This window comes from Rattus norvegicus, chromosome 4, assembly GCF_021556685.1.
Source record: "Rattus norvegicus strain SHRSP/BbbUtx chromosome 4, alternate assembly SHRSP_T2T, whole genome shotgun sequence".
Lineage (NCBI taxonomy): Eukaryota > Metazoa > Chordata > Mammalia > Rodentia > Muridae > Rattus > Rattus norvegicus.
The window spans coordinates 158220957-158248150 of record NC_141537.1 but is presented as its reverse complement, the minus strand read 5'-3'; the positions used below and the strand labels follow the sequence as shown (position 1 = coordinate 158248150).

Below are 27194 nucleotides of genomic sequence, written 5' to 3'. Positions count from 1 at the left end.
TAAAACCATTCTGGAAATCAGTCTGGAGGTTCCTCAGAAAATTGGACATTGAACTGCCTGAGGATCCAGCTATACCTCTCTTGGGCATATACCCAAAAGATGCCTCAACATATAAAAGAGACACGTGCTCCACTATGTTCATCGCAGCCTTATTTATAATAGCCAGAAAATGGAAAGAACCCAGATGCCCTTTAACAGAGGAATAGATACAGAAAATGTGGTACATCTACACAATGGAATATTACTCAGCTATCAAAAACAACGAGTTTATGAAATTCGTAGGCAAATGGTTGGAACTGGAAAATATCATCCTGAGTGAGCTAACCCAATCACAGAAAGACATACATGGTATGCACTCATTGATAAGTGGCTATTAGCCCAAATGCTTGAATTACCCTAGTTCCCTAGAACAAACGAAACTCAAGACGGATGATCAAAATGTGAATGCTTCACTCCTTCTTTAAATGAGGAAAAAGAATACCCTTGGCAGGGAAGGGAGAGGCAAAGATTAAAACAGAGACTGAAGGAACACCCATTCAGAGCCTGCCCCACATGTGGCCCATACATATACAGCCACCCAATAAGACAAGATGGATGAAGCAAAGAAGTGCAGACCGACAGGAGCCGGATGTAGATCGCTCCTGAGAGACACAGCCAGAATACAGCAAATACAGAGGCGAATGCCAGCAGCAAACCACTGAACTGAGAATAGGTCCCCTATTGAAGGAATCAGAGTAAGAACTAGAAGAGCTTGAAGGGGCTCGAGACCCCAAAAGTACAACAATGCCAAGCAACCAGAGCTTCCAGAGACTAAGCCACTACCTAAAGACTATACATGGACTGACCCTGGACTCTGACCCCATAGGTAGCAATGAATATCCTAGTAAGAGCACCAGTGGAAGGGGAAGCCCTGGGTCCTGCTAAGACTGAACCCCCAGTGAACTAGTCTATGGGGGGAGGGCGGTAATGGGGGGAGGGTTGGGAGGGGAACACCCATAAGGAAGGGGAGGGGGGAGGGGGATGTTTGCCCGGAAACCGGGAAAGGGAATAACACTCGAAATGTATATAAGAAATACTCAAGTTAATAAAAAAAAAAAGAAAGAAAGAAAGGAAGGAAGGAAGAAAGAAAGAAAGAAAGACATTCTACAGTCCTGTTTGAATAGGAATACTGACTTGTAGCTCTTCACAGATGATGGCTTCTGTCTGTTGTGGAGTGTGGTAGGATTCAGTTTTCTTTTAAGGGGCTGGCCCCTGGGAGTATGACTGTGATCCAAGTGAGTGTATGGGCAACACAAATTGAACTTGTTTTGTTGTTGTTGTTGTTGCTGCTGCTGCTACTGTTGTTTTCTCTCTCTCTCTCTCTCTCTCTCTCTCTCTCTCTCTCTCTCTCTCTCTCTCTCTAATTTTGTTTTGCGGAGGTTACAAGGCTTGGTGGGTGGACCAAGGAGGGCTGGCAAGGGAACGTGATCTGGTGCATTATGTGAAATTTCCAAATAACCAATAAAAATAGAATGCTAAAAACAAAAAAAAATGGGGTTCAGAGCTAAACAAAGAATTCACAGCTGAGGAATGCCATATGGCTGAGAAGCACCTAAAGAAATGCTCAACATCTTTAGTCATAATGGAAATGCACATCAAAACAACCCAACTTTGGCCTCTTAAAAGGAAATAAAAAACCCTCCTCTCCACAAACGCTTTCTGCCCAACAATGCCCATACAGCTTCTTAGTTTTAGTTCCTCCCCTACACTTGTGGGAGCCCTATGTCAGCCCCAGGGGTTACTGGAATGGATCTACACCCCAGTGGGCAGTGCACCCAGAATGCTGAGGTAGCTACTCTAGCTATTGTGATTTAAAATGGCAGAAATAGAGCACTACAAATCTTATGAAAAGAAACTGATGTCCTTGTCACCCTTTTTCTCTCTCCAGTAGTCTATAGTTACTCAAAAAACACTCCCACTTTGCTATTAGTTTAATAGGATTCCCAAGACAAATTGGTAGCCATTACCCTAATAAAAAAATTAGTTTTCTGCCCTCCGCCTGTTGCAGCTGCCCCGTCCCGCTCTTTACAAAGAAACATATCATTGAGGCACCTCAGTATTTACAGATGAAGGAAAGAAGGGGGCCACAACAATAATATACTACTCCCATGGAGATGAATCCCCTGTTATCTGATTCAAGGAGCTACCCTATCACTCCCTCAAAGAAGTCAAGGCCCTTTCATTTCTTTTCAGATGGTGTATATGCTGTTCCTTTGCTCCCCTGGTTATCAAAATCCTTTGTTAAATTAGGCAAATCCACTGTTAAGTTCACTCTCCCCTCTGCTCACACAGGTCTCCACTCTTTTACAGGGAAGCACCACTCACCTCTACATACAGCACGTCAGGTCTCACAGTCCCCTTTCCAGTCCAGTATCTGAGGAAAATGCTCTTGCTGATTGGACTGCCTCTACAGGAACATGCATAGCCTCCCTGGAGCAAGTAGATCGACTTCATTCACACACACGCACGCACACACACAAATATAAAGGGGGCTTCACGCCCAATTCCCCACATTGCTCTTGCTCAGAGGATAATAAAAGCATGCTGCTCTTGTGCATCCCTTATTATAGGGTTTGTATACCCTAGCTATACAAACTGATGTCACCGATATCCCCAGTTCTGCAGACAAAAATATGTCTTTGTTACTGTTGACCCATACTCATATTTTACATGGGCTACCGCCCAAAAATGAGAAAGCTCAAAAAGGTAAGTTCACCATATGCCCTCTACCTTTCTCATAATAGGATAAAAACTGACAATGGCCCTGCCTTTACCAGCTCCTAATTCAAAGCCTTCTGTTCACAGTGGAAAATTGCCCGCCACACAGGGATTTTTTTTTTACATTCCCAAAGATCAAGGGAAAATAGAAAGAATATATCAAACCTTAAACATCCAACTCATAAAACAAAAAGCGAATGTCTACCCCCAAAAATACAATTAATAATAAGGGTGTAGAAAGCTTGAAAAGGGAGTTTAACACAGGAAGCAACAGTGTTGTTGCACTAGAGAGGAAGTGGTGGTTAGAACACATTGGCTCGGTGACATGATGTTACAGGAACATGCAGGATGGAATGTTGAAGAGGCTCCTACAAGGCAAACAGGGAGAGACAGACTGAAGAGAGGAATATGTTGTGACTTCTGAGTTCCAACATAGAGACTGAGACCTATAATGACACCTCCCCTTCATAAAACAAAAACGGGAGATGTGGGATGAGTGCAACCTGGAAGGATGTGCCTGGAACAAGAGTGAGGTCAAGAAGCAACCAAAATGCCAAAAATCTCATTTGAAACTGACCGGGAGTAAGGATTCCTCCCTCCCCATTCTCCACCTGTATGTCCCAGGGCATAGTAGTACCACAACCCCACTCAGTCCTTCTTGGGGAAGTCATGTAGCCTCTTGGTCAAATTACAAGTTTAGGCACCCAGAATCCCTCTCCATGCAGATAAAGCGATCTCAGTACCTAAGCCCCAGCCAACAATGTACATCCTCCTTGAAAACTCCTACCCACCTCCCAAGGTTTACAAAGCCCTTATTACCCCAGAGTAAAGAGTCTCCTGGAGTATCATCTAAGAGAGCCGTTTCACTGACTATTGTCTAGAAGAACTGTTACACACACACACACACACACACACACACACACGCACGCACGCACGCACGCACCCTCGCGGGGGTGGGGGGAGAGAGAGAGAGAGAGAGAGAGAGAGAGAGAGAGAGAGAGAGAGAGAGCTGTAACACTGAAAACCATCTCTGCAAAAGCTTTCTCCTCTCCAGCACTCACTGCCTGGACCAAGATCCTGCTGACTCACCCCATTCTGGTTCATCTTCATCCCTTCAAGCCCAGTGTGCTACCCCAGCACCCCAAGGGAAGAATCAGAGTACAGAACAACAGTTAAACATGCTGTCTCTTCACAGCCAGAATATGGCAAATACATAGGCAAATGCCAGCAGCAAACCACTGAACTGAGAACGAGACCCCCGTTGAAGGAATCAGAGAAAGAACTGAAAGAGCTTGAAGAGGCTCGAGGCCCCTTATGAACAACAATGTCAAGCAACCAGAGCTTTCAGGGACTAAGCCACTACCCAAAGACTATACATGGACTGACCCTGGGCTCCAACCTCATAGGTAGCAATGAATAGCCTAGTAAGAGCACCAGTGGAAGGGGAAGCCGTTGGTCCTGCCAAGGCTGGACCCCCAGTAAACGTGATTGTTGGGGGGAGGGCGGTAATGGAGGGAGGATGGGGAGGGGAACACCCATATAGAAGGGGAGGGGTTAGGGGGATGTTGGCATGGGAAATGGGAAAGGGAATAACATTTGAAATGTAAATAAAAAATACCCAATTTAATAAAGATGGGGGGGGGAGATGCTGTCTCTTCTCCAACCTGTATTGTTGGCCTCTTTGTCAAACTGAGGACTTTTTTGGGTCTATTTTTAGGCCGGTGCTGCATTTTCTTTAGGACTTGAAATCGGATAATGATGTCTCCCGCTGGTTTTTTGCTTGTTTGTTTGTTTGTTTGTTTGTTTCATTTCTTTTCGTTTTGTTTGGTTTTCATCATTGTTGTTCGAGATTGTTTTGGCTATCCTGGGTCTTTTGTGTTTCCAGGTGAAACTTAAGATTATTTGTTCAATTTCCATGAAAGCTGTGTTAAAATGGAAGGGGTATGCATTGGCTCTGTAGATTGCTTTTGATAGATGGCTGGCCATTTTCACATGATTAACCCTGCTGGTCCATAAGCAGAGGAGATCTTTCTGTCTTCTGGTGTCTCCCTCAACTTCTTTCTTTAGCATTTAAAAGCTTTTTAAATGTGTTTTAAGTAAAAAAAATTTAAAGGTCAGAACATTTCTGCCATGGCTGGCTTGAGTTGTAGGGTGACTTAGTCACAATGAGAAAAGGAGAAGTTTTGATGGCATACTGCCATGTGTTTTCCCTTCCCCTCAGAGAGGAAGAGTTTCAAACTGAGGGACTGAGAGAGAAAATGCTCCCTCAGCTGCACCAGTGAAGCGGCTTTAGCTTCCTTTGCTTCTCCTCTGTGTGAGCTCGGTCTGTACTGTCTGCTCTGGAGCACGGTACTCCACTACCTGCTTCCTCCCACCCTTTCATCCTAAGTTTCTAGATCATGCGGGCACAACTCTTGATAAAGCGTGATGACATCGTAGAACAAAGTCCGATGGACTAGCCCAGGCTAGACTATAATATCAAACAGGACAAAATGGTAAGGAAACAGAAAGCTCAGACAGTGGGCAGAGCTGTGGGTGAGTTCAAGTCAGGTGTGCAGATGACGGGAAAACATTTTCGCCTTTCCAGGGAGCTCGATGTCAAACCAAGTCTTCAATGAATGATCCCTCTGCAGGACTTTGAAGACAGATTTGTCCCACTAGCTGACATGAGGATTGGTGTAGAAAAGGCAGGTACCACACATGGACGAAGACCAACTGCACGTGTGATTTTTGATTGTCCTTGGCCCTTATCAAAGGGCTCAAAAGTTGCAGTTATGCAGATATGGAAAGCTAAAACCAATCAAGGTGATATGGGTCAACCCTCAGGGCCACAGACCCAGTCAGTCCAGATTCTACTGTAAGCTCTGAACTCACTGAAAGATTTTCTTTCACAAATATTTTAAAACAAAAATCACAAATAACACTTTTTAAACATTTAATCCCTTAATAATATTGGTTTGAGTTAGTCTGCCCAAAACAGTGTCTCTTTTCTAATTTTCCTATAAGTATTAAGATTCTTTGTTAAAGAAAAGAACAACCATTTTGACCTCAAATAACCTCATTAATCGATATCATTTGCACTAGGGTTGAATTGGGTCCTTACAGTCTAAACACAAAGGCCAAATAGAAATAGAGGGTCAATCCCAGATCCAGCAGCTCAGTTCGAATCATCTAAGTCTGTGAAGATGGATTTAGGTGGCCGAAATGAAGTAACTCTGTTCTGGTCAAAGATTAACAGGGCATCAAACTTTTCAGGCAATAGTTCACAGTTAATGGAATGCAACCACAACATGAAGAGTCATTACATATATATATAGAGAGAGAGAGACAGAGACAGACAGAGACAGAGACAGAGAAACAGAAAGATGGGGGTGGAATAGTACGTGCATGAAGCTTAGAATATATGGAGCTGATTTTGGTTTAGGTTTTGTTTTAGATTTAATATATATACATATATATATATGCATATATATATGTATATATATATAAAACCATCATTGTCTTCAGATGCACCAGAAGAGGGCATCAGATCCCATTACAGATGGTTGTGAGCCACCATGTGGTTGCTGGGAATTGAACTCAGGACCTCTGGAAGAGCAGTCAGTGCTCTTAACCAGTGAGCCATTTCTCCAGCCCTGGTTTTGGTTTTGGTTCTGTTTTCAGATTTACAATTTGAAATAAGTATGTTCAATATGCCATAAGATAAAAAATCAATACTGAGAATTTCCATGAAGAATCAGAAATTTTATTTTATTTTTTTAAAGCAAACAATGAAAGTTAAGAGCTGAAGAATGCAGTTTCTGCCATTACGTACTCAGTGGCTGGGTAATGCCACCTGCAGTCATCATGAGATCCTTGGGACACATCTGCTAAGTGTGGAGAAGCCAGAGCCCGCAGGCCTTGCCGACTTCACGTTCTGAGTGGTACTTTCCCGTGGACACAGCAGCAGCAGCTGGAAGGCACTAGATCCAGACTCGATGCTCAGATCTAAGCCAGTCTGAGGTCCTTGGAGGAAGAGGCTGTGCCTTCCTACACAGGAAAAGCTCCTGAGATGCCAGTTCAGAGCTCTCCGGCTGCTGTGCACCTGATCCTACACAGCAGCAGCAGCCACAGCAAGCCCTGAACTAGGTGCAGAGGGCCAGTGTGGTGCACGGCAGTGTCCTGGAAGCTGTATCAGATGCTAGCCCACTGATGTCACAGTGCAAGTGCTTCAGTCATGCAGGTGCCAGCCGCCTTCTTTGCCCTCCTCTTAAAAGCATCTCCCTGAAGGCACTACACAGACCAGAAGCTCTGGGATCTGCTGGGGGTGACCGCACCCTTCTCCAGATTCACCATTCTCCCAGACCCCAGTTCCCACACATCATAATTCGGTGCCCTCCAGGGCAGTGGTGGTCTCACACTACCTCTTTACCCAGTGGCCAACCTCAGGTGCCTGAGGAAGCTGAAAGAAATGGAGCCCCTGTGGCTGATGATGCTTCTCGGGTCTCCCCTTCTTCCTCACTGTGTGGACATTAGATACAAAGGAAACCAGTGCCCAGCCCCCTCCCATCTCCCTGTGCACGCTGCCCATCTGGTCGATGGGCTGAGCAACTATTGTTCGCTGGATACCTTGTCAGGCTTCAAGTCAAGCCGAGGCTATGTAAGAGACAGAAAGACAATGTCCAATATCTGACCCCTTAAAACTCACCAGGTTGCTTGGAAATACCGTCTATTGCGCAAATGTGCACAACGGCCACTGAGCAAGGTCTCTAGATCGCAGAGGCCTCCTCAGAGCACAACAGTGCACACGTAAAAACAAGTCTGAACTCAAGTAACAGAAAAGAGAAGCCTGGCCCAGCTCCCCGAACCCCCAGCCCCCTTTACCAAAAGAGCTACTGCCCGGAGGTACGGGCTCCAGGTGACAGGTGACTGAGTTACTGAGATGGGCTCAGATGATCAAAATCCTCCTGGCTCCTGGGTTCTTGCCTCAGAGAACACAAACAGTTCCTCTCTGGTCCATAAGGAACCTTCCCTGCCCTGGCATTGTGGGAATTGCCTGAGAATGGCTGGGTTAAAAACAGTTCACTGTTACCCCAGTGTGGCTTAAATTACAAACCACAGGCACCTGTCACCTCTGCTCCACTTCCTGAACCAAACGTGGCACATTTCTCTTTGCTGGGGCAGCCTGCAGTCCTGTCCCGGCACTCAAGACCCAGAGAAGGGCGGGGTGTTCAAATACATTAGAAATTGTTCAAATTTGTAGAACTAGAAGGTGACGTGAGTGTGTTTTGCTGTTTTGCAGAAAAAAAAAATTTCCAAAAGTGCAATGCGATTTGTCCAGTTGTGGATCGCTGATACCCAGCCACTCAAGCTCAGAATAACAGCTGAGTTGGTGTTTCTTACAGGCCCGTTCATGGGTTTGGGCTCACCGGGGTAGCTTTCCCTTTAATATTGCTCTGTAAACAAAGACCTTATTTAATTTTGCGACATACCCGTTTACTTAAAGGTGCTGTGGGGAAAATTGAAGAAGCAGTGAAATGTGTCCACAAAATACATAGAAGCAAGAAGCAGTCCAGCACTGAATACTAGGACAGTGTGGGGTGGGATTCCACACACCTCTAATTCCAGGACTCAGGGAAGAGATCTCTTGAGTTTGGGGCCAGCCTGGTCTACAGAGCCAGTTTCAGGATAGCTAGGACTACACAGAGAAACTCTGTCTTGGAAAAAAAAAATTAAGTCCTTCCCCTCACCCCCGGAATTATTGTGCAGATTCTTTTCTGGGAAGTAAGGCTGGAAATCTGACAACACCCGAAACCGAAACCTGCATAAATAACTTGAAGTTGGTTATGGTCAGGAAATAAGAGCTTAGTGAGAGCCTCAGCTGCAGCAGCTCTGGAGGTCACATCGTGATGTGCATGTGAGGATAATGTACGTGTGGAATCTTTACACGTTAATTCCATGGGAGGATAATGTACGTGTGGAATCTTTACACGTTAATTCCATGGGAAGAAATACAACAGCAGTTTCAAGGAGCTGGGTGTCAGGAGAAAGGATAGGGTTATAATGGTAAACTGAAATTTTCAGATCAAAAACAAGTTCTGGTGGCCCAATGTGCATCTATTGTGGCCACAACAGCCAATGATAGTATAGTGTGCATATGAATTTGTTTAGGAAGGCATTAAGCAGGGGCTGGAGAGATGGCTCAGCGGTTAAGAGCACCGACTGCTCTCCCAGAGGTCCTGAGTTCAATTCCCAGCAACCACATGGTGGCTCACAACCATCTGAAATGGGATCTGGTGCCCTCTTCTGGTGTGTCTGAAGACAGCAACAGTGTGCTCATATACATAAAATAAATAAATCTTTAAAAAAAAGAAGAAGAAGAAAGCCTTAAGCAACAGGATTGTTGGGGGGAGGGCAGTAAGCGGAGGAGGATGGGGAGGGGAACACCCATATACAAGGGGAGGGGAGGGTTTAGGGGGATGTTTGCTTGGAAACTGGGAAAGGGAATAACAATTGAAATGTAAATAAGAAAAAATAAAATAAATAAATAAGAAGAAAAAAACAAAAAAAGAAATGTAAATAAGAAATAACCAATTTAATAAAGGTGGAGAAAAGGGGAAAAAAAGCAGGCCTTAAGCACTCTTATTACACAAACAAACAGACAAATGGACACTGTCTTCAGTACTGGGTTAAGTAACCTGTAATCATTTCTTGGTATATGGTGGGGGGGGGGGGGAACCACATCATCCAATCAGTGACTAAAACCTCTGCCATTAGACAGATGTTAGGAGATGTGCTTTCTGTGTGTGCACTAAGGGATCTCTAGCAGAGTATCTGTTATGCTTGCCTTATGAATGAGGAAATGAATGGACATGTACAAAAGTGATCTGCAGACATCTCTTACACATAAAGAATTTACTAAGAAGCTGGGTGGTGGTGGCACATGCCTTTAATTCCAGCACTCGGGAAACAAAGGCAAGAGGATCTCTGGGAATTTGAAGCCAGGCTTGGCTATATAGTGAGTTCTAGGACAGCGAGAGGTACATAGTGAGACCCTGACTCCAAAGACACAGAGAGAGAGAGACAGAGAGACAGACAGACAGAGAAAGACAGAGAGACAGAGACAGACACAGAGACAGCTGGGGGGAGGGGGATTGTCTAAGAAGCTGGCCTGCTGGTACAATTCCAATTCCTTGTTTGATCCCTGAGAAGTCTAAATGAAGAACTTCCTAGCTGTCTCTGTAATTATGGATTCCAGTCCATGTGTCTGTAGAGAATTCTTCATTCATACGTAGAGCTGCCTCATCTTGCAAACCAGCCTGTGATAACCGTCACAAGGGGCGACACTCCAGCCCCATCCTTTAAGGTTTGGATGGTAACTTAGCACAACACAAAATCCCTTGTTGCCACTGGGTTCGTCTGCGTGCCAGGATCTGAAAGAGAAAAAGCTGAGGGTAACTCTCACAACTTTGAAAAGGGTTAGGAGGCACTACCGGGCCGAAAGCTAGGAGTGGATTTGGGGAAATCAAGGTCACGTGTGCCCAAGTCGCTTTTCCACTACTCATGCACTTTCTCCTCCACTTGAATCTCTTGCATTCCCCCTGAAAACTGAGGACATAGCAGGCAATGATCACACCTTATTGTATTACATATTCACCAGCAAGCATCTCAAAGGCTCACCTCTACAAGATCATTCCTACATCCCTTCTAAGGCTTTCTTATCTGATGAAAATACTTAACATTGGTCCAAGAGCCAATTGTTTGATCCTTTTTCTTTAAAATAACATTTTTGTTTATTATTTGAAAATATAATACAATATATTTTGATCACATTCTTTCCTGTCTCCAACTTCTTCTGGATCCTCCCTCAAACTCCCTACCCACCCAACTTCACATTCTTTCTCTCTCTTTTAAAAAAAAATAAAGTGGGGTCTGTTTTGGCAACTGCTCCTGAGCGTGGAGCCTGCCCTGGAGTGTAGTTGATACACCCAGTGACACTCCATTGGAGACAACTGATTTTCCTTTCTCCAGAAGCCATCAATCAGGAATAGCTTCTTAGTTAGGGTGCGACTTTGCACCCACTTCCCCTCCTCCATGCTAGGATTTTGTCTAGCTTGAGCTTGTGCAGGTCCTTTGCATGCTGTCTCCACCTCTGTGCTTCTGCCCTTTTAAGTTCAATCTTAGAATTTGAGGGACTAATTAAAATATACGGATATATACCTATATCAGAACTAGGAAAGCTTTGCTTTTGAAAAATATCATCTTTTAACAATCAATTCTAATTATAACATGAAATTTTTTATTAAGATATAAACAGTGAAAGGGCACAGAAAATTTTACCAAGATCTGAAGACCATGGTAGGGTACCCTGAATCAATTACTGAGATTCTCCAATGTCCTCATCTCTAAAAGAGAAAATGGTAACATCTCCCTCACAATATGTGATTAAATACATTAACAAGCCAGGCCATGGTGGTGCACACCTTTGATCACAGCTCTTGGGAGGAAGAAGCAGGAGGATCTTTGAGTTTGAGGCCAGCCTGGTCTACAGAATGAGATCCAGGGCAGCCAGGACTACACAGAGAAACCTTATCTCAAAAAAAAAAATACATGCATGCATGCATGCATACATACATACATACATACATACATACATACATACATACGTATATAAAAACAATAATAAAATTATTGAGCCTAGTACAAAGCAACCAAAAAAGAGTAAGCTATTTCAGTCCTATAATCCAACACATTAAATTCCCTGAATGACACGGGACTCAGGGTTCCTCAGCTCTAGACTTACGTGGCATTCTGATTGAATGGTGTCTGATCAACCCACTGCCATTTTCCATGGCCCTCTGTATCCGACAGCCCCACATAATAATGAGCACGAGGGTTCAGAGTATCAGTGATGAAATCCTAAAGGGAAAAAAGGAAGAGAACTCAGCTTGGATTGAGTAGGTTGGTTGGTGTGCGTGCTTGCTTCAAGCTTGCTTGCTGAGCTATTGGAAACTGTTGTCTACTGGGAGAGGGAGAGTCACATTCAAGGATGCAGCCCCATGATAGGCCATCCATGTTCCCAAAGATAGTCCTACATTCATGTACATACTGGCAACATGAAGTGGACTCAATGGATTTAAAATAATATTTAAGAACACTTTGTCTTCTTAAAGGAGGGAATAGAGGTTGGGGAATAAGGAACAAGTTGGAAGGGAAGGGAGTGGGGGGTTGGTCAAATATTATATACATCTATATATCATACAATAAAATAGCTTCTTCTTTAATTATTCTTTCAGGTATAGAAATGTGAGGAAATAGCATGGTCCATCATACAAATTTACAACATAAAATGAGCAAATTGGAGTTGCTAGCATGTCAGTGTTTTTAAACATGTTCTTTAAATCTTTATTAATATATGATGCATGCATATATTTATAAGTACAGGGTAACATTTCATCTGAGTTCTTTATGATAGCATAAATATAAAAAGAAAAGGACAGTATGTAAAATTTGTCACTTGAGGAGCCCCACTCACATTACACATGAAAGCAATCTCTATCCTCAATCCTAAAGAATTACTAGCTGAGCCTTACTTCCTTTTTTCATTAAGAACTGGCATTCCTCAAAGCTGTAACTGGAAGAAAATCTGCAGATATCATTGTTTGTTTTGGGGGGTTTTTTTCCTCCATAGCTTTAAAGATTCTTTAATCTCATTCCTGACTGGCTTTTCAGAATTTAACTTTATTTTCTATTCAGCTTCATAGGCCTCTCTGGTGTGCAGTTAATGGTAAACATTATCATATCAAAATCACAAACTGATATTTCAGGCAGAACACATTATCCTTTAACCCTCGTGGGTTGAACCTTTATGATGGCACTATTGTGTAGGGTTGTTTAGTTCCAGTGAAGTGGGACCAAGGTATAGAAGGCAAATGTTAAAGCCACCATTCTTGCATATCTGCTGGAAAGCCTTCTGCCACAGCATCAACACCCACGTCAACAAAACTCCCTCTTAGTAGAAACAGGCAGACAGTATGGTGGACCCAGGCCCCACTCTTTCCCAGGATGCACCTGCTCTTCCTGGCTGTGGATCACCAACAGATGAGCACCCCTGTGGGAGCACTTCTCCTCACTGTCACTCCAGGATGCAGAGTCCCTGGAAGTGAAGTAGCAGTGGGAACCAAATGGCTTCCAATTCTTTGGACAGCAGCTCCAGACTTTGTCTTTATTGGAAGGAAGGAGATGTAAGTACAAAGCATCGTATTTAAGTAAGGCATAATACAAAAATATACCAAGGGCTCACAAGAAAGTAACCCATCATGTCAAGAATCAGAATGTTTTCAAACTTAAAACAAAAGACTAATACATAGCAAGAAGCAAGGTAAACACCTCTCCAAGACACTAGGAACGTCATGGAAGAGGGAGCAGAAAAAATGTAAGGACCAAAGGATGGAAAGGAGTGTTGACTTCTGGGCATGACATGGGTGTTGCATATTAGAAACTCACAGTAGTGGTGAACCACTCAAGACTGAGCCCATCGCTTACCCTTTCTAGACCTCATCAGTTAAAGGTTGCAGAATGAAGTCCTGTTCTTCAGTGCTGTAGCCACTGATACACTGCCCTTATCAAGTAATTAACCACCCCACCCCACCTATTGGTGTGGCTCACAGAAAGACAGACAGGAAAGTAAGAGGAAGAAGTGGGAAGAGGATTTGGAACAAAGGAAGATCTTGGCGGGAAAGCACAGGGATTAAAGGAAGATAATGGGGGACTTCGATCAAAGAACATTATATATGTATGAAAATATGAAAGTATTTTTAAAGCATAAAGATGACAGTAATGGTAGAATTTCTTCAACAAGCTTTAATGCACCCATGATAAAAGTGCTTCGGTGAGCATAATGACATGCATGGGGCGCAATAGTGGCATGAATACCTTGGTGGTAACCAACACCTCTCTAATTGGACTTACGGTCCACTCAACGAGAGGGAAACCATGCCTAATAGTAAAAATCTAACTATCCAGGTCTAGTAAAGTCACAGATCTTAGAGAAGAACCTACAACTACCACCTTTTTAAACCAGCATAACCCTAACTACATTTTAAATATTTATCCTTATACCCACAGATAAGTGTAGTCCTCACCCCTCATGAAGGAAACTTCTCTATGCAACACAACAGATCATTACAGAAAACCACCACCAATCAAAATGCAGAGTTATGGAGCCCATTCCCGAAGGATACATCTACAAAACAACTCCGGCACCTAAGGCTCAGGGATCCTTTCCACAAGAGAGCGTGGAAAGAGTGTAACGCTCAGAGGAACAGAGTTTGCTATGAGATTGTGTCTGCTAAAAACATCAGAAACTACACCTGTGAAGTCTTACCAGCATGATTGCCTAAGCATGTGCTTAACAAGGACCACAATAACAGATGAGCTAACATGGATGGGGTGTGAGGCAGGGAGTCAACAAGGCCTCAACCCCACACAAAGAACTATAGGCAACTAAGAAATATGAAGAGTGGAAGAAACAGTCTTCCTCAGGGAAGAGCATACCCACTGGTTCTCTAATACCAAATGGTCAGCCCTGAAAACAAGCATGCAATTAACATTATACATAATGAGCAGGTTGTACTTCAAGGAAAGCCTTTGGGTATAGATAGATAGATGATAGATAGATAGATAGATAGATAGATAGATAGATAGATAGATAGATAGATAGATAATAGGTAGATAATAAATAGATAGATAGAGGTATAGATAGATAGATTAGATGATGATGATGAAGATACATAGATAGACAGACAGACAGACAGACAGACAGACAGATAGATAGATAATATATCTGTAACCATTACAGATGTAACAACAAATTAATTTTAAAAAGAGTCCATGAATTTGAAAGAGCACAGAGGTGTATATGGGAGGGTTTGGAGGAAGAGAAGAAGGAAATTGTGCGATTATACTATAGTCTCAAAAAATAACAGAAATAACTTTAAATGCTTCAGTGAGATGATACAGACATCTTGGAAAAACTGAAAGCCAGAAAAGATGCAGACGTCAGTAAGAATCAAAATGGAATTTGTTTTTTACTTGAAAAGTGCAGAGGATGTGCCTAATCCTGCAGAGACTTGATCTAGAAGGGTGGGGGGTACCTGGGTAGTGGGGAGCCACCCTTTCAGAGGTGATGGGGGTGGGAGGAAGAATTCTGTGAGGGGGGACTTGGAGGGAGCAGCATATGGGTATAAATAAATGTTTTAAAGATCTGTATTAAAAATGCAGTAACCTTTTCCATTTACAATAGATGGCACTGATAACAGAATGGAGGGGACAAATTAAAGAACTGTCAAATAAAATAATAAAAAGGTACCAACTTAACAACAAAAATGAAACACACAGATAAAAGAACCACAGCCTCATACCATGATCCCAAATGTATATAACAGCACAGGAGCAAGATATGCGAAGTATAAACTGATGCATGGGAAAAGAGAAATGAGACGCTCTGAGGCAGAGAAAACCACTCAGAAAAACAGGAAGAGTTTAAAGGGGCATTTCCCAACATGCTGAAAATAATTCATAAGTCAGTAAGCTAAAACAGGAAACATCTTAGAACTCATGAGTATGCCTCTAAATAACTGTATATCAAAATCAAGGTCTATTTTTAAAACATATTTCACTGGGATGAGGATATAGCTCAGTTAGGGCACTCACCTAGTGAGCGAGAAGCCCTGAGTTCCATGCACATCATAAAACCAAATGTGACCGTGAACACTTGTAATCGCGGGACTAGGGAGGGGGAGGCAGGAGATACATTTGAGACCAGCCTAGGCTGCATGGGACTCCATCTCAAAATAAAACCGAATTGAACAAAAATGAAAATATGATATGCCAAAACTTGTAACACACTATTCTTCCATAAGAGGATTCAAGGCTACACAGGGTAATGGCTGAGAGGAGGCTGAGGACAGAGTCTATCCATCCTGAGTCTAGGATAGAGCCTTCTTAAATCTCAGAAGGAAGGAAGCAGATCGCTGAAAGTGAAATGTCGAAGGAGCAGAAGGACCAACAAGATGTGTATCAAACTATAATACAAAAATAAATGTCCTCAGGTACCTGTAGATACCACTGATTAATGTGTAGAAAAGGCAGATCTCATGTGCGTAAGAATTGAAAAATACTGCGTTGCTAGGTCTAATGGCTAACAATCCACTCCAAAAGGATTCCAGGCACATTAAGTTTTACCTTCCACGGACGAATGGTTTTTTATACAATGCAATTTTGCGTGGTTCAGTTGTTGTAGAGTATTTTTTTCTTCAAGGAGATCAGAATACATATGAAACAAAGCTGGGGGGGGAGAATAAAAGATACTCATTTTCCTGGTAGCATTATAATTTTACTCTTTACTCATTACTTCTCCCTGCCAACCCCACCTGCCCTCCCCTTTTTGTTTGTTTCTTTGAGGCAGGATCTAGCTGTGTAGCCCAGACTAGTCTCACACAATTTCCTGCCTCCCTGTCCAGAGAACTAGGAGGTGTGAGCCCTCACACCCGACTCTCAGTCAGTGAACCAAGACTGTCATGTCAATCCCAACTTAAAACTAACTCACAGACGCAAATTGGGCAGAGAGGGAACAGGAAGGGTGAATCTGGGAGGAATTGGGAAAAGAATGTGGGTGAATATGATCAAAACACATCGTGTGAAATCCTCAATTAATAGGAATATATTTTAAAAGTAGAAAAGGGACTACACGCGTCTATGATTTGTAATGACCATGTTTTGCTTTGTTTTGTGTTTTGGCTGACTGATCTATCCCTTTAGAACTGGGGGCTTTTCTCTTTCCCCATTAAGTCTTAGGTGCTCCTTGCCCCACCACATCCCGGCTTTTGCTTCTATTTCACTTAAACCATCCTTACACGATGGTGTCTCCCTATAATCTGAAAACTGGAGAGGTGGAGATAGGAGGATTGACAACTCCGGGTCAGCTTGGACCATGTATCAAGTTCAAATCCAGTCTGAGTTACAAAGTGGGATAGTGATTCAAAAAAAAAAAAATAGATTGGGGTTGGGGATTTAGCTCAGTGGTAGAGCGCTTGCCTAGCAAGCGCAAGGCCCTGGGTTCAGTCCCCAGCTCCGGAAAAAAGAAAAAAAATAGATTATCGATAACATCCTGGACACTTGTCTGCCTTGCTCTTGGATGTGACCACAGTTCTTCCTTCTCATACTAAACCCTCTTTCCAAGTGATGGGCACATCCCCATGTTTCACCTGCTGCCTGAATGGGAATGGAAAACCTCAGACCTTCCCTCCTGACATTCAGATAACTATGCCCTCACGGAACATGACAGTCAAGGATAAACTCAACACACTCAAAGCCCAAATCAGTATCTGCTATCCTCACCCTGTTTTGTCCACCTTCATGAACACCTTCATCACAGCCAAGTCTGCCAAGCCTGGGTGTTGGAGTGGCTTCGCTTCCCGGGTTCCTTCATTCCCAGATCTTGATGTTCATCAAGCCTCTTCCTCCTGGGCTCTATCTCCTCACCACCCTTCACAGACACTGTCTTTGGGTCAGTCTCTGCTGGGTTCTGGGTTTGCTTTCTAGCTTTTCTCTTGACCTCTAGTTTATTCCATTTACATACCAGTCTGACAGTGCACTTCTGCAGGTCTAATTTGACTGTTTCAATTCCCTGCCTAAAACTCCGTCAGCGGCTCCTCCTGACTGTGACACATTTATAAAAATGCTAACAATTTTTAATATTCCTATACCCGTGCTTCATCTTGCCATTCACTCATGCAAAAACAACTCTGGCTACTTCCAAGTTGAGACTTTGAGAGGCGTGACTGACTCTGTCTCGTGCTCTGAGATGTTCAGTGAACAAAGATGGGCTATCCCGATGAATGAGAGAAGTGTGGCCATACTGCTCCTGTAATCCCACATGACAGTCTCTTCCTTGGAAGTTATCCTGCATGTGCCCAGCCACATGCATGGATGGCTAAGTTCCAAGGGCTTCAGGAGCCTCCTAGCTGATAGCAATATAATCTGCCAAGCCACAGAAGCATGAAACAAACAAATGGCAGTCTTAATGTATAAAACTTTAGAGCTTCTTGTTAAGAAGCAAAAGATACTTGAAAAAAGTATCTAGTGGAAAATGCAAACTTTTTTCTTTTTTTGGACAGGGTCTTACAGCATAACCAGGCTGGCCTAGAATTTTGCAAACCTCCTGCCTCAGTTTCCCCAGTGCTAAGATATTAGGCATGCAGCACCATGCCCAGCCCAGACCTTTATTTTTTAATGCTAACACAGCACTTTCCCCATTCTGAGTCCTGTTTGTGTCTACCGCCTATGACCTCATTGCTTCTTCACTTGGCGCTGTGTGTTCCAGACAAGCTAGCTTACTCTTCCCCGTGTTTATCATGCTCTCCTACTTCTGGACAGTGCTGGCCCACTGGTCTAGATATCACCTCCTCCAACCCAACCTCAGCCCCCTGTGCTCACACCCAACCTGCACAGCACTTCCTATACCATTTTGTAGATATCACTTTACTTGGCCACTCTCTAAAGAACAGGGCTATTTTTCTCTCTAGGTCCTCTAACACACTTTCCAGCACAGGAAGATGATTACTAATTATTGGAGGGAAAGATAAAATACACAAAAATATACTAATTGTACACTATTATTTTTAGACAAGTTGCCACCGGGCTACCCTGAAGCTACAGAGCTTTCCCTGTTTCTGACTCCTGAGCGCTGGGATTAAATTAAAGGCATGTGCCACTGTGCCTGGCCTTGCCTTTAAATTTTCTAATAAGCTCTAAAAGCTAACCTTATATAGAAATCCTCTACATGTTAAATTGGCTTAGATCTCACATAGCCTGGAGCAGGAACAAAGTAATTAGAAGGTGCTCCACTGGAGTGCTGTCCCTGGAATAGCCTGGTCTTCTCATCCCTCCTTATTCCAAAAGATGAGTGTCTGCGCGTCTAATGGGTCTGGCTTCTAAATGCTGCCAAGGAGACACAGCTTCATCCTCGGTACTGGAATCCAACGTGCGTGCCCCAGTATGTCCCTTTGTGACACCAACAAACATGTACATGTTTCTCTAGTGAGAATGAATGACTTTAACAGAAAAGTCATTGTGTAATTAATTAGAAATTCCCAATGTCTCCCCAAAGAAAGTTTCTTTTTCAGGTATCTTGGGAAAACCACTGATAATTACGTTTCTAGTGGGTGTCTCTCTTTGTGTGAGACAGACATTGCTTACTTATTCCGTTGGCATACTTACTGGTCAGACCAACAGAGGATAAGATTGCTAACACCAGGAAAAATATCAACAGGGCAAGAAGCAGTGTGGGAAAGCCAGGATTACTTTTGTGAACGGTGGTCTTCTTTGGGAGCGCTAAAGGGAAAAATAAACTAATTAAATCAGTAATGAATTCTACCGTTTCCTCCTCTTCATCTTCTCCCTTTTCTACCATTATATATTAATAGTACAGACTCTAGTACCTCACTCAGTTTTCTGTTTACTTAACAATATATCGCAACTTTAAGGAATTAGTTTGTATTTGGGAGACGCGTCGTTTTACGTTGAAGGGGAGTTTGAGTGCCTCTTTCTCCACCCATACTGGAGACAGGAAGCAGGATCTCACATTTGCTGAATGCAAGCTCTGTTACTAGAGTTACAAGAAAGGGTCTATACTATCTCTGAGAGAATTTTATCTTTTTAAACTATTTGGATATTTCAGCCAAACAGTGCGTGGAGCTTAAGGACTCATGGAAGAATAGGAAGAAGGATTGTGGGACCCGAAGGTTATAAGAATTCAACAGGAAGACCAACGGAGTCAACTAACCCGGACATTTGGAGCTCTGAGTCTGAACCACCAACTAAAGAACATACACAGGCTGGACCTAAGCCTCCCGCTCATATGGAGCAGATGTGCAGCTTGGTCTTCATATGTTTCCCGAACAACTGGAGCAGGGGCCGTCCCAAAAGCTGTTGCCTGTATTGGGATATGTTCTACTAGCAGGGCTGCCTTGGTGGGCCTCAGAGAGAGAGGAAGCGCCTGGCCTCGCAGAGACTTGAAGTGCCAAGATGGGGCGGAGGGGGGGGACACACCTGCGGGTGGGGAGTCCCACCCACTCAGAGAAGAAGAGGAGGGAAATAGGGAAGGACTGTGGGAAGAAGGGACTAAGAGGTGAGCAGTGAGCAGGATATGAAGAGAATGATTTAAAAAATAGCAATAAAAAGAAGCAGGTAGGAGAGAAACAATGATGTCCATTGGGTAAACATAAAAGCACAACTTTATATCACTGACAATAACTCATTAATTTCGGTATTTGAGAGACATGTGTGTGAGAGTGTGTGTGTGTGTGTGTGCGTGTGTGTATGTATGTATGAGTGTGTGAATGTGTGAGTACGTGTATGTGTGCATGTATGTGTGTATGTGTGTGTGGTGTGTGAGTGTGTACATGTGCAAGTGTGAGTGTATGTGTTCATGTGTGTGCATATATGTGATTGTGCATACACATGTGTGAGTGTGTGTGTGTATGCATGTGTGTGTCCTTTTATGGAGTTTTAAGGTATACATACATGTGTGCATATTTCCCCATATGACTGACATATCACAATCATTTATTTCTGCTCTGTTATTTTCATGGACATTTCTCCATCACCATATTTTCTTATCATGACTACATAGTACTTTGTTGTATGTTGAAATAGTCTCCCAAACTGCCTCCAGTATTACTGGGAAGCATGCAAAAACAGCTATGTCTGTATAAGCATACTTCACATGTTTTATCTATTTCTAGGGTCATCTTTTATCTATTTCTTGATTAGAAACCATTTTCTGGGTTGACGGAAACTGAGGGTGGAAGAGGCATAAAAAAGAGGGAGAAACAACAAGAGGGTAGTGGGGAAGGAGAGGCAAGTGTCACAGCTGCTTTCACACTTAGATGTGTGGGTGTGCATGCATGTATGTGTATGTGTTCGTGTGTGTGTGTGTGCATATACTGGTGTGTATGTGTATGCGTGTGTATATCTGTGTTTATGTGGGTGTGGGTGTGTATATGAATGTATGTATGAGTGTGTATATGCATTTGTGGGGGGGTGTGCATGTGTATATGTATTTATGTATGTATGTATTTATGTGTGTGTGCGTGTAAATAGATGTGTCATGAAAGCAGAGGGGAGGAATATTTCAGAAAGGGAAAGGAATGATCTAGAGATCAGGGAGGGAGGAGGGGTTAGGGTTAGGGATGTACACAAGGGATAAAGATGTTTGCATAAAATACCATAATGGATCAAATGGTTGGTTTACATGCTAGCTAAAGGACAGTTTAAAATGAAATTCCCTCAGGAATAGCACAGACCCTTGTAACTCTAGTAACAGAGCTTACATTTAGCAAGTGTTTAAGGCCCTGCTTCCTATTCCCAGCATGAGGGGAGAAAGGGACACTCAAACTCCCCTTATAGATAAAATGACAAGGCCCCCAAAACAAACTAATACCTTAAAGTTATGGCATGCTGTTAAGTAAATAGAAAGCTAAGTAATAGATTTATTTTCACAGGTAAAGTATCGTTTTACATATGTCAAAAAATATACAGAAGAACTCAGACTTTCTTTAAGGACAGTATCCTGAACTCATTTCTTTGCCCAGTACAAGGCAACAAGCCCTTCAAAGCTACTTTACAGACAATTTAACTTGCTGAATTATCTCCTGTCTCACACCACAGCCTGGCAAACAGCCAGCATCAACATCCCCCAGGCCTTGTTCATAGATACCTTCTTTCACCTCACCATTAGCCTAGACCACCAGAAAACGAGATTGTATTGTTCTGGGGGTGCAGGAAGGTTTACCTGAAGATGAGATGGTGCATGAAGATGAGTCTGAGACGGTGCCTGAGGAAACAGGTTGATTTTTGAAGTTCACGTCAGTATAAATGTTTGGTAATGCCATATTGAGAAGAGTCCTGCTTTCTTCAGAAAACCTGTGTCAGCCTTAGTATGTTTTATATAAACAAGAAATAAATGTGGTGAGGATTAATCCAGCATCAAGGAGAAGGTGCAGAAGACTAAATGGGCAAGTACCTCTGAGAGTACTTGAAAATTTAAAACCACAGGGTGGAACTCTCTGGGCCACAGAGATCCGATCCCCACAACCAGAAAAAAAGAATCGCAAGCTTCAAACTCGTTCAGCATGGATATGCAAACGCTGTGAAAAGCGGCCTGAACAGGGAAGAGGAAGAAATAGGGAGGAAAGGAAAAGAGGAACCAGGCATTAGAGAAGTCTGCCCTGAAACCCGAGCTCTCAGCACTCTGCAGCAGAGTTTGGGCACTTCCACATGCAAATGCAATTTCTGCAGCCAACAGGGGCTAAAGCTACTTAAACTAGACACAGCACTCACTTTAGCCGAACAGCCAAGTTTTGAGCATCACATTTTAAGAGGTTCCTAAACCTCGGCACCTTTCCGGCTCTATAGAATGTGCACCACTCTAAGACAGGGCAGATTTCCTAAATCTCTTGGGCTCCCAAAGTCGGCAATCTGTCTTCTTTTGGGAGTGAAGAGCTCCTAAAAAGGGGAAGCCCTGGGTCCTGCTAAGACTGAACCCCCAGTGAACTAGATTGTTCGGGGGGAGGGCGGCAATGCGGGGAGGATGGGGAGGGGAACACCCATAAAAAAGGGGAGGGGGAGGGATTAGGGTGATGTTTGCCTGGAAACCGGGAAAGGGAATAACACTCGAAATGTAAATAAGAAATACTCAAGTTAATAATTAAAAAAAAAAAAGCAAGCCAAAGCCCGGGGGGGGCCCCTCTGGACTTTCTCTTCTGCTGTGTCAAGCACCCTTCTCTTCTAGCCGTTCTTCTGCTTTCTCCAGATCATTCCCCGGGAGACTCTGGAGACTGGCAGACTGTGCCTGGCTGTCATCCACCATCTTGACTCACGCTATGTGCTGCTTTTTAGAGTACCCCCGCCCTCACACACACACACACACACACACACACACACACACACACACACACACACACACACACAATGCTACCCCTGGAGCATGTGCCCCACACAGAGCCTGAGATCAGTCTCAAGTTTGTTCTGCATCTTCTCGGGAACAGTAATTGCTTAGCCATTCCCTCAACCTCGGTTCCATCTTGATGCCTGCGCATCTTGTAGGCAGGACAAATTTGGGGTTGAAGGGTTTGTGGCTGTGCTGGTGTCCTCCTCCCTCCACTGGTAGCTCTCCTGGCTACAGAAGGTGGGCACTTCAGGCGCCATATCCCCTGCTGCTAGGAGTCCAAGCTAGGGTCACCCCCATAGACTCCCAGGAGCCTCCCCGATCCCGAGTCTTCAGCTGGCCCCATAGATGCTCCCCCAACAAAATTCTGTTCTCTTTCCCAGCCCCCTCCCCCCGCACACACCCAATCAGCACCCCTATTTTCTCCCTACCCCCTCACCCATCCAGCTCCCTCCCTCCACCACCCCAGATGTCTATTTTATTTCTCCTTCTCAGTGAGATTCAAGCATTCTCTCTTGGGCCCTCCTTGTTACTTAGCTTTTCTGGTTCGTGGATTGTAGCATTGTTATCCTGCGCTTTATAGCTAATATCCACTTACAAGTGAGTACATACCAGTCATGTCTTTTTGAGTCTAAGTTACCTCACTCAAGATGACATTTTCTAGCTCCATCCATTTGCCCGCAAATTTCATGATGTCCTTGGTTTTGTTTGTTCGTCTGTTTGTTTGTTTTTTGTTGTTGTTGTTTGTTCTTTTGTTTTGGGGGGAGTTTTTTTGCCAAGCTGTGACTGTTTATTAACTGACCAGATTATAAAAATACCATGGTCAACGCCTTAGTTCATCGTCTAATAAACCTGTTTATCTGGTCTTCCTGTTGCCAGCATCTCCACCTTCTACAAAGTGAGTTGTCGTTTTCTTCATTCCACCTCATGAGGAAGACAGTTTGAAGGGCCACAGGAAGTTATTTGCTTCCTTGAAGCATTTCCCAACTGTATAGATCTCATGAATTAGATCCTCCATGCAGATAATGACAAATTTACCAAGAGATGGAGCAATCAAGGAATTATCTGTCAAGGCAACGCGCTTTTTATTGATTTTGCCATAGCCTCGCTTGTAGATGAGCTCATTTACTGACTTCAGGCTGGGAGGCCCCATGCAATGTACGGTTCCGCAATCCTCCGCATGTTCACTGAAGCCTTGTGGAGCTTCACAAAGGAGCCATTGAAGATCTGCCGAGGACGAAGCAGTTGCAACACCTTGCGCACCCTTGGTCTTACTCCACTGATACCTCGGGTTCTGATGACAAATTTCTGATGCCCAATTTTGGTTCTTCGGGCACATAGAAGTCCCCAGCTTTCCTTGCCTTCCTAGCCATGCGACTCTCAGTCCGGTACATCTATCTGCACTCTTTGTGATAGTGGTTTGCCTTCTCGCAGATGAGCTTCCTCCTTGCCTTTCGCGGTGTCTTCAGGGCAAACTTCTTCCTCAGGCGCTTCACCTTCGACTCTGCGAAATTCCTTTGCTTTTTCTTTTTTTTTTTTTTTTTTTTTTTTTTTTTGGTTCTTTTTTTTCGGAGCTGGGGACCGAACCCAGGGCCTTGCGCTTCCTAGGCCTTTGCTTTTTCTTAAGGGTTTCTGACTCCATGGGAACCTTTTCCTTCTTAAGGGTTCCTGGCGCAGTGGCAACCTTCTTTTTCTTCTCTAGTATAGCCTCCATGGTTCCAGCCAGAAAAAGAGAGCGATGTCCTTGTTTTTAATAGCTAAGTAACATTTCATTGTGTAAATGTACATTTTCTTTATCCATTCTTGAGGTAAGGGACATCTACGTTGTCTCCAGTTTCTGGCTATTGTGAATAAAGAGGTAAAAGACTCTCCCAGAGCCTGACAAATAGAGATTCAATTGCTCACAGTCAACCGTTAGACTGAGAAAGGGGTCCTCATTGGAGGAGTTAGAGAAAGGACTGAAGGAGCTGAAGGGGTTTGCAACACCATAAGAAGAACAATACCAACCAACCAGACCTCCCAGAGCTCCCAGGGACTAAGCCACCAACCAGGGAGTATACACGGAGGGCTCCATGGCTCTAGCAGCATATGTAGCAGAGGATGGCCTTATCTGACATCAATAAGAGGAGAAGTCTTTGGTCCTGTGAAGGCTCAATTTTCCCAGTAGGGGAATGCCAGGGTAGTAAAATGGGAGTGAGTGGGAGGGGGAGCACCCTCATAGAAGCAGGGGGAGAGGAGATGGGGAGAGAGGGATTCCGGAAAGGAAACCAGAAAAGTGGATAACATTTGAAATATAAATACATAAAATAGCCAAGAAAGAAAGAAAGGAAGGAAGGAAGGGAGGGAGGGAGGGAGGGAAGGAGGGAGGGAGGGAGGGAGGGAGGGAGGGGGAAGGAAAGGAAAGGAAAGGAAAGGAAAGAAAAGAAAAGAAAAGAAAAGAAAAGAAAAGAAAAGAAAAGAAAAGAAAAGAAAAGAGGCTACAAGCAAAGTTGTGCAAATGTCCTTGCGGTATGAATGAAGCAGCTTCTTGGTATATGCCCACGGTCTTGGTATAGCAGGATCTTGAGGTAGAACTATTGCCAATTTTCTGAGAAATCTCCAGGTTGATTTCCAAAGACGTTATACAAGTTTGCATTCCCACAAACAATGGAGAAGTGAAACCCTTGCTCCACATCCTTGCCAGCATGTGCTATCACTTGATTTCTTGATATTAGCCATTCTGAGGAGTATAAGATGGGATCTCAGAGTCATACTAATGACTGAAGACTTGAACATGGGCTGGAGAGATGGCTCGGAGGTTAAGAGCACTGACTACTCTTCCAGAGGTCCTGAGTTCAACTGCCAGCAACCACATGGTGGCTTACAACAATCTGTAATGGGATCTGATGCCCTCTTCTCATGTGTCTGAAGAGAGTGACAGTGTCCTCATATACATTAAATAAATCTTTTTTTAAAAAGACTTGAACATTTCTTTTTTTTTTACCAATTTTCTTTTTTTAGTGATCAAATGGTATCAATATTTATTACCAAATTAATTTCACAAGTCTTGATTGCAGTTTGACAAATATTTCTTTTTATTTATTTTTTATTTATTTTTTATTTTTTATTAACTTGAGTATTTGTTATTTACATTTCGAATGTTATTCCCTTTCCCGGTTTCCGGGCAAACATCCCCCTAATCACTCCCCCTCCCCTTCTTTATGGGTGCTCCCCTCCCCACCCTCCCCCCACTGCCGCCCTCCCCCAACACTGGGGGTTCACTCTTAGCAGGACCAACGGCTTCCCCTTCCACTGCTGATCTTACTAGGATATTCATTGCTACCTATGAGGTCAGAGACCAGTGTCAGTCCATGTATAGTCTTTAGGTAGTGGCTTAGTCCCTGGAAACTCTAGTTGCTTGGCATTGTTGTACATAAGGGGTCTCGAGCCCTTCAAGCTCTTCCAGTTCTTTCTCTGATTCCTTCAATGCGGGTCCTATTCTCAGTTCAGTGGTTTGCTGTTGGCATTTGCCTCTGTATTTGCTGTATTCTGGCTGTGTCTCTCAGGAGAGATCTACATCCGGCTCCTGTCGGTCTGCACTTCTTTGCTTCATCCATCTTGTCTAATTGGGTGGCTATATATGTATGGGCCACATGTGGGGCAGGCTCTGAATAGGTGTTCCTTCTGTCTCTGTTTTAATCTTTGCCTCTCTATTCCCTGCCAAGGGTATTCTTGTTCCTCCTTTTAAAGAAGGAGTGAAGCATTCACATTTTGATCATCCGTCTTGAGTTTCATGTGTTCTATGCATCTACGGTAATTCAAGCACTTGGGCTAATAGCCACTTATCAATGAGTGCATACCATGTGTGTTTTCTGTGATTGGGTTAGCTCACTCAGGATGATATTTTCCAGTTCTAACCATTTGTCTATGAATTTCATAAACTCGTTGTTTTAGATAGCTGAGTAATATTCCATTGTGTAGATGTACCACATTTTCTGTATCCATTCCTCTGTTGAAGGGCATCTGGGTTCTTTCCAGCTTCTGGCTATTATAAATAAGGCTGCTATGAAGATAGTGAAGCACGTATCTTTTTTATATGTTGGGGTATCTTGTGGGTATATGCCCAAGAGAGGTATAGTTGGAACCTCAGGTAGTTCAATGTCCAATTTTCTAAGGAACCTCCAGACTGATTTCCAGAATGGTTTTACCAGTCTGCAATCCCACCAACAATGGAGGAGTGTTCCTCTTTCTCCAAATCCTCGCCAGTATTTGTTGTCACCTGAGTTTTTGATCTTAGACATTCTCACTGGTGTGAGGTGAAATCTCAGGGTTGTTTTGATTTGCATTTCCCTTATGACTAAAGATGTTGAACATTAATTTAGGTGTTTCTCAGCCATTCGGCATTCCCCAGCTGTGAATTCTTGGTTTAGCTCTGAACCCCATTTTTTAATAGGGTTATTTGTCTCCC

General features: G+C 43.4%; 1 protein-coding gene and 1 pseudogene across 1 annotated transcript; both read right to left on the bottom strand.

The window, feature by feature from the left end:
• Nucleotides 1–9667: 9667 nt before the first annotated feature.
• On the bottom strand, nt 9668–21806 carry Clec4a1 (C-type lectin domain family 4, member A1). Its single transcript, NM_001005890.2, has 6 exons — nt 21593–21806; nt 19018–19131; nt 15982–16083; nt 12808–12959; nt 11540–11655; nt 9668–10169 (listed from the first exon to the last, which is right to left on the bottom strand). The coding sequence occupies exons 1-6, from the start codon at nt 21690–21692 to the stop codon at nt 10022–10024; spliced, it is 732 nt and encodes a 243-aa protein (NP_001005890.1). The 5' UTR covers nt 21693–21806; the 3' UTR covers nt 9668–10021.
• Nucleotides 21807–23518: 1712 nt separating this feature from the next.
• Nucleotides 23519–24534, bottom strand: Rpl7-ps25 (ribosomal protein L7, pseudogene 25; annotated as a pseudogene).
• Nucleotides 24535–27194: the final 2660 nt, after the last annotated feature.

Bases quoted from the DNA above. Each gene is read 5' to 3' on its own strand.
- Clec4a1 (NM_001005890.2), bottom strand. From the start codon at position 21,692: ATGGCATTACCAAACATTTATACTGACGTGAACTTCAAAAATCAACCT. The intron at 12,960-15,981 runs GTAAAACTTAAT...CTTCCAATAAAG, and splicing joins AAACCATTCGTCCGTGGAAG to ACAAAGTCTGGAGCTGCTGT. The intron at 11,656-12,807 runs GTGCATCCTGGG...TTTTCCCTTTAG, and splicing joins TCCACAGCCAGGAAGAGCAG to GATTTCATCACTGATACTCT.